Source organism: Zonotrichia albicollis, chromosome 3 (genome assembly GCF_047830755.1).
Source record: "Zonotrichia albicollis isolate bZonAlb1 chromosome 3, bZonAlb1.hap1, whole genome shotgun sequence".
In the NCBI taxonomy this organism is placed as follows: domain Eukaryota; kingdom Metazoa; phylum Chordata; class Aves; order Passeriformes; family Passerellidae; genus Zonotrichia; species Zonotrichia albicollis.
Genome location: NC_133821.1, coordinates 90,043,683 through 90,054,858, shown reverse-complemented (window position 1 = coordinate 90,054,858; position 11,176 = coordinate 90,043,683). Strand labels below are relative to the sequence as shown.

The following is an 11,176-nucleotide window of genomic DNA, read 5'->3' as shown; positions in this document are numbered from 1 at the left end:
ACACAATATTAAATTTGTTGACTGTCAACTTTCTTCTAATCACATATGAAGAAAGACAACTCCATTTCCCTATCCATTGAGGGGGCTTCCTTCACTTCAGTTGAGAGAGCAAGGGTAGGGGAGATCCATTTATTAATAAGTTCTGGGCTTGCAGCATCTGGTCTGCCCTCACATATGCTGCAAGAACCATCTATAACACATTAATTTTCTACAGATTAATGAAATACAGGGTCAGTTATTTCAATATACTTTATTTTAAAACAGGTAGGTCACAAAGCACTAAGCTTAGCCCGTTCTGCCATACACAAGCTACAAATACTTGTTTGACAGTTGAGGGTCAGTCTTTAGTAGCATACATGAAAAGTGAATAAAAATCCATATAAAACAATATTCAAATAGTTTCCATAGGAACACAGATAATTGTGACCCATCTCCTAGTCATTTTTCTTGAATTTATGCCAAACCTAAATGTTAAAAAAACACTTAAAAATTCTACCAAGAATTAAGTTAACAGTCCCCCAAATGCCCTAAATTCAATGACTAACCTTGCACTTAGTTACTAAATATTACCTATACATTAATACTAGCTGAAGCACAAGTTGCTGGATATTCAATTCCACTTTCCCAGGCACAAGAGACTGGCAGACTAGCAACATCCTGCTCCTCCACCTCAGCTAGGAACCCTTGCTCCTTGATCTGCTGCATTAGTTGCCTAGAAAGAAAAAAAAAATAAAGAGTGAGTAAAAAACTGTTTCACTGCAATCTACCTAAAAATGTAAGGTACATTTTTTTAAATTGTCAGTGAATATGAAATTAATTCTTTATGCATCATCTGGAATCCTGATATTATCATAGAGGGGAAAAAACCTAAAAACAATAAAAGCAGAAACCATGCAGGTCATTTGTGGCTGGCTACGCTTTAGGGTAAGTGCCAATACCAAGCTGATTTTTCCATTTCTGTGTAGGATTTAGATTTGCAAAGATTCACTCATACAGTTACATCTGTATACCTCATGCTATTCAGATTTACTGTCTTAGTGCTCAATAGTTCAGAATTTCAGATGTGAAAATCCCTGACAACTTGACTGCCACTTATCCCACTTATCCCACATTACTGGGTACCTTGAATCAAGAAAAAGTATGGATAACAGACTAGGAAAGGAGCTGACCAGAACAGTAAGAACCAAGCAACTCCTTCCATATTCAGACAAGAGCTGTACTAAAACACAATCTCATAAGAACTTCAGTTAACTGAGTTTTTGGACTTAATTCATAGATTCATAGAAAGGTTTGGATGCAGCCCAGGACACGTTTGGCTTTCTGGGCTGCGAGGGGAATGGCTGGGTCAAGCCTAGCCTCTCATCCACAGCACCCCCAAGTCCTTCTCAGCAGAGCTGTTCTGGATCTGCTCATCCCCTAGCCTGGATTCATAATAGGGGCTGCCCCCATCCAGCTGGAGCACCTTGCACTTGGTCTTGTTGAACCTCATGAGATTCCCACAGTCCCACTTCTCAAGCCTGTCCCAGTCCCTCAGGTGTGGGGTGGCATCCCATCCCTCAGATGTGTCAACAGCAGCAACACTCAGCTTGGTGTCACCTTATAGTTCTAGTTATCTTAGGTATGCAAGGCAAACAGTTGTGCCACTGCATGGCTCCTCATGTATTACTGGTTTTTACTTAGACGTATGTAATCATCTTGTCCTTTATCTTTCACAGTTTCTAGTCCCAAATTTAGTTGTTGACCTCTAGAATATGTAGATGACATTCCAAAAGACTTTTGCCTGTCCCAGAAAGATCTGCAGCATAATCTCATTGATGCATGCCTCTCAGTTAAAGGCCAGCCTTTATCACAGAATATTCTTGCCAAAACAGAAAACACACATAGGCCTGAAAGAAGGCTGGGCTGTGGCCTTGGATTACAGTTATGTTTGCATAATTAAGCTCAGCATGCCTCAGACCAAGTATTAAATTTTAACAGCAACCTAGTGATACAGTGAAAAAGCAAATTATTCTCCCACAGAGCCATTTTTAGTTCAATTAGACACAGTTTTGGAGTGTTAAGGGAAGTTGAAAGGCTTCATGTGTTTTGAAAAATGCTTCAACTGACTGGAGGTTTCACTAAGGGAAAGAAAAAATAAAAGCCCTGATTATACTAGCAGGGTTAGCAGAAGAATAGAGGAAGCTTCCTCTTACTTTTATGTCAGGAATTCCCCTGAACTTAAAGATTTTCAACAAATTCAAAACCAACCCAATAGCAGAGCAAATCATGCTTTAGGGTAACACTTCTGCCTAAAAGTCCTCTGCCAGTTCAGCAGGCAGGTACCAGTAGAGAGGTAAGGGCTTCCTCTTACAGGAAACCCCACTTTTACAGAAAGTGCAATCCATTAACCTCTGTTGCAATGCAGAGCACACAGGTTACTTTAAACTGCTGTTTAAATTGCAGTTTCACAGTATCCTTGCACTTAAAAGGTAGTCTTGCTTTCTTTACTTACCTGCTTAATAACTTCCCATGGAGATCTAGCCCTCTGCACTGAGCACTGAGTCAGAGCTCAACCTAAACCAAGGAATAGCTCTCAAACAAACATAGAGATCATACTGTGAAGCAACACTGTTGAATATCTCTGCATCCTGCAGTAAGCTAGTAATTCAGAAGACAACATATTATAACTGTGATTGACTGGTCTCTGATTACAAATCACAGAACCTAAATGTAAAGAATTCATAATGATTCTGTATGTTGTGCAATAATAAAACACTAGCTAGAATCCAGATTAATGAAGTCTCCTAACATTGCCCCTTTAAAACCATCTTTCCTATAAGCATGTACAACAGAGAAAAGTAATTAGTAGCATCAGCATTTTTCTAACCACACAGCAAAAGCTTTCAGAAGCACTGCCTTTTTCCCACACCAGGAGGCTTTACAAGAGCTGTGGCACCAAAACTACCCTTGCTTGTTAAGGGGTAGCCAACTGATACGAGCTATTTATTACAGTGATCTCAGAAGTACTGATCGATTAAGATATTTAGTTACTAACCATGCTGGTCTTGACATCACATAGTGTATTGTTGGCCTCTGGAATCCATTGAAAGTAGAAGCTGCTGCGACAGTATAGGCACCCATGTTTTCAAACAGGATCCAGTCACCAACTTGCAGCTCGGGCATGTTGAACCGCTCAACAATCCGATCCAAGCCATCACACGTTGGTCCCCAAATGCTGCAGGAGTAGCAGCTGTCATCTGGCTTAGGCCGCTAAAGAAGAGTGGAGTTTAATTAGTTGACTGTCAAAACAGAACTTCCAGAAGCAATATCATAGTGTAACATTTCCCCTCTGAAGAAAAGGAAGAGCTGCTTGCAGGTTCTTCACCTCTGGCTTTGAGTTAATTCCACTGCGTGCTTCATAAGTTAAATGTCAGAGTCTGGCAACATGAAGAGAGCAGTGAACTGAGAAATGACTGCTGTGACAAAGATTCTCCTACACCCATGATATGTGACTAGTATCTGATATTTCTGAACAGGCATACCTTTTGCAGCACTGGCTTAACATGTGCATGATCATACAAGATGCAGTTGAATGATCCATAGACCCCATCATTCACATAGTACATAAGTGTTTTGTCATTTGTATCATCTTCATCTGGAAGAAGTTGAGACACCAGTGAGAAAAAGTCTTGGAAAGACACACACAGTTGGCCAGATGTAAGTCTAAGGCTTGATTTACATACCATCAGAACCTGTTTGCTCCTTTAACACAATTTTCTTTGCAATGATGTTGACTGCCAGAGTGAATGCTGATGCAACATAGTATCTTCCTGGCTCTGCAATAATATTTATTCCAGAATCGGAAGGGAAGTATTTATCCAGTGCTGGGTTGATTACACTTGTGATCTAGGGAAAAAATCAGATGCTAGTATTAGAATTTCAGCTGCTACTCGGGTGCTACCTTAGACATCTGAAATGAAGTAAGACCCTCAAATTCAAAATTATATACTAGTGAAACATGTAACATCTATTGTAATTTCTATTGATGGCTTTTGTTTCTTTTCTTATTCAAAATCTTGTTTGCAATTAAATTTACTATATACAAAGCAACAAAAGCAGACACCACTTGCAGCTTAAAGTTTAAGTAACAAAGCAGGTCATGTTTGAGGCTGAAGGAAATCACCCCTCCTAGGCTCATTAAACCATCATTAATGCCCTGCAAGTCCCCACACTTCAAATCTGATTTGTAGTGCTGCTACTTATGCACTATTCCACAGCTTACTAAATCCTAAAGATGTCATCTCATGGGATCATAAGCATACAGAGAGCTTTCCCATCATACTTGAACTTCAGCTGCCTTCATGAACAGTTATTTCCAGGTTCTGAGGTTATCCTGAAGCTGCCTCCAACTGCAACATGACTGTATCATGCCATAGAGCCCAATGACATAATTTGCTTTTGATGCCTCACACGTGCCCATACTGCACTATGAGAAGCCAGACTTCATTAGGAGCTACCAAAAGGGCTACAATGTTGGCTCACACTATTATAAAAAAATGTTTAATGTAACCTGCTGTATCCTTGTGTTAGCATGTAACAATTATCACCTCCTCCGGTTAGAAGGTGCTCTGACAACACTGCTTTAAGTGGAAGTCCCAGCAATATTCAGCCCCCTTGTCTCTTCAGAAAGCAGAGCTATTGCAGACTGGAAAACACTGAACAACCTAATTATCCAAAAGCCAGTCCTAAATCAAATCCAACACTGACCTCATATGCTGCCACCCCTAAGGACAGTATGGGCTCAGGACCACCCTTTCACCCTGTTTGGGAGCAGTGCCAATCTATTCAGTCTCAAGTACAGCACCAACTGAAAGAAGTCCATGCCAGTAAGAATCAAATCTGTAGTTAAAACTGGCTTTACTTTTTGATACTTCTGCATGTTTGTGCAGTCATTTAGCTATGCATCTAATGAGCTCATCTAATTTCTAGTTTTCAGATTAATTCCTCTTTCCCTCTTAATTACATTTCTGACCAAGCAGACACATTTTTGCAAATGTGTCTGCATACAAGAAGAAAAAGCAAGATTTTATTTAATCCAGATCAACACTCAAAGCAGACTTCGCAACCTGAGAACTTCTTAGCAAAGCTATATACCTCTTCAAATTTAAGCTTGACATCTTCAGAGCCAGGGAAGCCACCACCAATATCAAGCAGATACATATTGAAGCCAAGTTCAGCCTAAAATGAAATGAACAGCAATATTGTCAAGAAAAGTTTAAAATTTATGTCAGTTTATAATTTACCATTTTAGCTTAAAAAGTAATGTGAAGTCATTTCATTAAAACTTGAAACAGAGCTAACACATGTTCAAGTAACAGTAATTTGAGTTTGAGCTACCAATTTTAGTTCTGCCAAGCTGGTCAAAGTAAGCTACCAGGACCTAAAAAATTCCAACAACATCAAGTCAGTGACTTAGCTAGCTTTTAACCTCATAACAGTTGTACACTTCATTCAGTTTTGCCACAACAGTCGAGCAGTAGTTCCAGAGAAAGCAGAACTAGACTTACTCCCATATCAAACACACAGCGGGCATCAGAAATGGCTTGAACAAAGGTCTCTGGGTCTGTACATCCACTTCCAACATGGAAACTACAAAAAGATACAAAATATCAGTTGCTATTTGGCAAATTACTCAAGAAGTTTTGTACTAACTCATGTCATCACATGCAAAGGCAGGGCTATTGTCAGGTAGACCATTTAAAGGAAACTTATTTAGTACAACTGTGTTTTGATACTGTCAGCTCACCTAACTCCAACAATGGCAAGGTCAAGTTCTTTTGCACGCTCCAGAAGAAGCCTGCTGGTCTTAAGTGTAGCCCCAAATTTAACACTCAGACGGCAGACTGCTTTGGAGTCATCGGTGGTAATGCGCAAGACCAACCTAGGAACAGGAAAAATGTGCAGTTAAGTTTCAATACAACAGACATCATCACCAGGCAGGTATGATCTCAGAATGAGATTGAGCTTAAAGATACAAGCTACTCTGCTATCTCTTCCTAAAGTGCTAGTAAAATCTACAAGATTAGATTTGACTGGTTAAAAGCATGTTTATTATTTCATAGTTTTGCAGACTACCTTAAACTAATAAAGAACAAGTTTCAGATAAAGCAGATATTTCTGTATCTTGGGAACCCATGGAAGAATTATAGAACAATTAGCATTACTTACTTGGCTTTTGGATGGGCCCTTGCAACTTTCATTAGTTCTACTTCACTATCAAATGTCATCATCTGCACACCACTGCTGGCAGCATGTTTGATTTGAGATACTTGTTTGCAGGGATTTGCATATATTATTCGCTCAGGAGGCACACCAATGCTCTGTACCAGCTGTATTTCAGTCTGAAGAAAGAATAGATTACACTTGTAGAAGATATTTCTTGATAGATGATTAATGTAATCAGAACTACAAAAACAACACCACTCAGTTATGCTTAATTTTACACAAACATGGCTTGTAAGGCTGCACAGATACCAGCATCACAGAACAGAAGACAGCTGAGATCTCACCTTACTGGCACAATCAAATCCTGCCCCAAGAACAGCAAGAGTCTTCACCACAGCTTTGCTGTCGTTGCATTTTACGGCATAGAAGGGCGTCACCCGAGGAAGGGCCTTATGCCACCGCATGTGCTTCTTCACAATGTCCCCGAGGTCAGCAACATAGAAGGCATCTTTATCATCCTAGAGCAAACACACATCTTAACCTTACAAACAACAGATAACAGGATAAGGCTAGAGGTCAGCATTTGAGGGGGCTGTCTTGTGGATCATTTGCAAGGACAACTTGTTCTATTAGTTTATAAGTTTGTAGCATCATGAAATGTAGTGGTTTTCCCATCATACTTACAGAAGATGACACTTCATTTATTTTTTGGTCAAGGATATCCTTGGCAGTAAAGCCTTCATCAAGGAAGGTCAACTCAAATTCTTCTTTGCTGAAGTTACTCATGACTTCCAAGATTTCAGGTTTACGTGAAAGGACTCGGGTATGAAGTACTGGGAAAAAAAAAGTTAGTTACTTAATTTGAGTTTATATAGTTTACATTCAATACTTCACTTAGATTCACACAGTCATTATATGAGCACTACTTTGTGCTCATGTAATTTACAATTATACAGCTCCTACAGTGATCACTTCTAGCTGCATAGATTAGACACTTGCATGATGACAGAACAGATGTAATCAGAACTAAGGAGGCAGGCCAAAATAAACTTGCTAGCTGAAAGGCAAGTTCTCCTCTGTTCAACAATTCTATGATGTTCTGAATCTGCTCAAAGAAAAAAACCTATCAAATAAATACTGTCAGTTATTATTAGTCTGGCTCCCTGGAAGTTTCTGCTGTCTTTTCCTTCACATCAGAGCTATTAATATTAAGGCTAGCATCTACTTATGACCTTTTTTTTAACTCCTAAGCACTATTTTAGCTCACCAGTTTCAGAAGAAAGCATTTACTTATTGCCAATATAGAATCCAAGACTACTGACTTCTGAGTAGTAACAACTCTCATTATGTCCAAGCCAGGTAAATATCTGGATTCTCAATACAGTTCAGACTATGCATAAAGCAGACATGAGAACAGGGCTTTACTTGAAGCTGCTGTGTTGGTAGTCAGAGCTTCCCTGTTCTACTCAAGACCTCCAAGCTACATGAGAACCTCAGCTGTCATGAGTGGCAGATACACACTTTGAGACTGGTTCCTAACTCTGACCTGCAGAAAAAGTTTTAACAGGGATCCCAATTAGCACTTTAGAATAGGATCTTACAAATCTTCATTGGTAACAGAAATCTATCTGTCTGCTAAGTAGAAAGTCCTTTGAGAATTACAACTAAGGAGCAAAAGCACACTCCTCTGCCATCCATGATCCATGAAGTCCATGGGCCACCCTTTCACTGGGTAGCCCAAATACAGAACAACAGCCTTCTCCATCAAGCTGTTAAGCAGAGTGTGTGCTGCCTTTCAAAGACCTCAGCACTGCCAGTCATTCATGTAACGGGATCCAGCCTCCTTCCTCCTCTCAGCAATTTTTACACTCAAACTAGTCATGCAGACTAGGACTGAAAACTATGCAAACTCTGAATTACTCACTAATATTAAGTTATGTTACTGTTTCCTTTATTTTCAAAAAGTCTGGCTATAAACCAATTGAAAAATGATGTTTTACAGCTGTTACAGTTTAACAAGATCAACAGAAAAAACCCAACAGAATCATTAATTCCATATATGTGTATAACAACATTATTTCAATTTTGTTGAATAGCTTTGAAACATCAGCAGTTACACTTCATTTCAACCTTCAGAAACATATGGCAACAAGAACTACTTCATCTCTTTTGATCATTTCTCACTTATCAGAGACAAATTAAATTTGAGATTCAAACTAGACTAAGCTTTGATTCTAATAAACCCAACAATCCGTTGAACCTCATTCTCCTTCTGCTCTCATTCACGTGCAGTGATAATTCTACCACAAGCTGGATTAAAGTCTTCTCTTTAAAGCCTCTTTGAAAGACCCATAAGAAGTAGCAAATTAAACACTTCTCAGGAGGTGCTTGTTACTAAGGAGAAGTTGCATCTCATCATAGACTTGCAGAAAGCAGTTCAGGGACTTCAGCTGAGGTTAAGAGATGGGGACACCATCAGAAAGAATTTAGTTTAACCTCCCCACTGCAAAGAACGGCATGAACAGCACTTTGCCTTTTAACATGTAAAAGGGAAATTACTTTTACTGGCCACAACAGATTTTGTTAAAAAGTTCTTGCAAGCTTTCCATCTCCACCTCACTGCACAATTTTAACTACAGTGTAATTACACAGCATATAGACAGAACACGATCATGTAGGTGCAAACTGTAGCCTCCCAAAGGATGTTTCTACTTGGACTGTGAGCAAAGTGTCTGCAGCTCTCCAGAAGAAAGGCAATTTATGCTCATTTAGAATTCGTTCTCCAGAACATTTCCCTATTTAGCAGCTGTACTTAGAGCTGAGTCATGCCTGCAGGCTCGGCACTCAAACAGCCAAGCTGCGTCTAGAAAAGGTGCCCGAGGCGCCCCTGACTCCGGAGCCCGCAGAGCGCTGCGGGCTGCACGGACGGGGCCGGCTGCCCTGCGCTCCGGACGCCTTCTCCCTGCACAGCCACACGGTCCCGCAGCAGAGCCCGAGGCGGCCGAGCTGGGGCTGCGCTGCCCGCCTCGGCAACGGGGCATTGCGGCTTCCCGAGGAGGCGCCTGTCAGCCCCGGGTGCACCTTCACTACAGCTCACATCACCCCGAGACGCACGGGGAGCAGCGCTCCGCGGGAGAGGGGTTCGCTCCCCATCCCTCGGGCTATTCAAGGCCAGATCGGACGGGGCTCTGAGCAGCCGGGTCGAATGGAAGTTGTTCCTGCCGTAGGCAGTTAGACCTGGATGGTCTTTAAGGTCCCTTCCAAGCCAAACTGCTCTGTGACTCTCTGATCCGCTCCTGGCCCAGGCCAGTGCCCGCCGGGTGTGCAGGGGGGCAGCGCCCCTCGGCCCAAGGGCGAGCCCAGCCGCCTCAAGCCCCGTTCCTGCCACGCACCTGCCTTTCCCCACCCCGGAAACAGCCTGGCGGCAACGGCGGGGCCGTCCCTTCCCCCGCTGCCGGAAAGCGCCGCCAATGCTCCCCAGGCGAGCCGGTCTGGCCCGCTTACAGCCGCCCGGAGCCTCCCGCCTCCCCAGCGGGGCCGGGGATTCCCCGTGCCCGGCGGCAGCACCGGCGCCCAGCACGGGCCGCGCCGCTTGCCAGCGGCCCCGCAGACACGTGGCTCCGCGCCGGCCGCTTCCGCCGCCCGCCCGCTCCGCTCCCCGGCACAGCCCGGCACATCCCGCCGCCCGCCTCACCTCGCAGCGGTGGCGGAGCTGCTGTCAAGCCCCGCGGCGGCCGATCCCCTCGCTCCGAGCCGCCTCCCCCTCCTCCTGCGAGCCGGGCGCGGTGCGCGGAGCCGGGCGGGAGCGCCGGACCGGCTGAGGAGGAGCGGGACTGGCGGGGCGAGCGGGGCGCCGCGGCTGACAAAGCTTCGCCACGGCCGTCGCGCTCCTATTTATAGCGCCGCGGCGTCGCTGTGGCAACGCACCAGCTCAAACCAGCCGCGATCGGCTGGGACCGGGCGCGCTCCCACCGCCGCTATTGTGACGTACGGCCGGACATGCGCACGGTGCACAGCGCCCCCCGCCCGCCCCGCCCGCCCTGGCCCTGGCCCGGCCCCGGCCCGGCCCATGCCGTGTGTGCCGAGCCTCTACGCGGGCTGTGTCCCGCCCGGGGCCCCTTCCCCCTGCGGCCGCCCGGGACGGGATCCACCTGCGGGGTGATGTGCGCGGCCCCAGCGCTGCGGGCTGCCAGCAGGTGCATGGCCCGCGCGGTCCCCGCCGCCGGTTCGGTACTCCCGGATCGGTACCGCAGCCTTAGCGTGAAAAAGCGGCTGCAGGAGGCCGGAGGGCTGCGGCTCCAAGCGATGCCTTTGGCAGATGGAGGAGGAGAGCACTGCTGAGCCAGGGGACACGGAGTGTGTCACACCGGCGTGCCGGTGGGATGACAGAGCCGTCCAATGTGTGCGGCTCTGTGCTCGGTGCTCTGTGCCGCTGTGCTCGGCACTGGCTGCTGTCCGCAGCGATGCTGCCCCTGCCTGCACCTCTGACCACCGAAGGTGTTATCCAAAACACTTCCCATAACGCTGACCACAGTTTTTCCATCTGGTTCTGACACCGGTAGCTGTTTCCACTGTAAGGTTATTTTGTATTACTGGCTTGTTTTAGAAATGGGCGTCCAGGGTAAGAAGGTATCAATTGATCCTTTCAATCCAGTTTTGGTTTAGCCTTGAGCGACTGTGCTTTCTGCCCCTGTCAGGACAGACATTTTCTGCTCCTCTCCCCCTCTCTTTAAAAAGTTCAAGCCTCGCCCCATGGTAGATGGACTAAGTCCCTGCCCTATGGACTGAGTTCCTGCCCTGTCAATGTTTGTAGGAGGATGGAGCTGCCCTTGCCATGCTAAAAAAGTGATTTTTACACCCAGCCACCTCTGGAGCATTTATAAGAGAGGCAAGGAACCTTTCTGCAGCCCTTGCTGCAGGACAGAGCTCAGGGCTCTCCTGCCCCCATGTCCAAGTCACCGAAGGCTCTTTT

At 44.8% G+C, this 11,176-nt stretch overlaps 1 protein-coding gene across 1 annotated transcript; it reads right to left on the bottom strand.

The window, feature by feature from the left end:
• Nucleotides 1-234: 234 nt before the first annotated feature.
• ODC1 (ornithine decarboxylase 1) lies at nt 235-10,177 on the bottom strand. Its single transcript, XM_005487199.4, has 11 exons — nt 9,899-10,177; nt 6,889-7,037; nt 6,549-6,722; nt 6,208-6,380; nt 5,786-5,920; nt 5,547-5,628; nt 5,134-5,217; nt 3,723-3,885; nt 3,522-3,634; nt 3,035-3,249; nt 235-712 (listed from the first exon to the last, which is right to left on the bottom strand). The coding sequence occupies exons 2-11, from the start codon at nt 6,988-6,990 to the stop codon at nt 571-573; spliced, it is 1,383 nt and encodes a 460-aa protein (XP_005487256.1). The 5' UTR covers nt 6,991-7,037; nt 9,899-10,177; the 3' UTR covers nt 235-570.
• Between the last annotated feature and the right edge of the window lie 999 nt (nt 10,178-11,176).

Bases quoted from the DNA above. Each gene is read 5' to 3' on its own strand.
- ODC1 (XM_005487199.4), bottom strand. From the start codon at position 6,990: ATGAGTAACTTCAGCAAAGAAGAATTTGAGTTGACCTTCCTTGATGAA. The intron at 6,723-6,888 runs GTAAGTATGATG...TGTTTGCTCTAG, and splicing joins TAAATGAAGTGTCATCTTCT to GATGATAAAGATGCCTTCTA. The intron at 3,250-3,521 runs GTATGCCTGTTC...ACTCTTCTTTAG, and splicing joins TTAAGCCAGTGCTGCAAAAG to CGGCCTAAGCCAGATGACAG.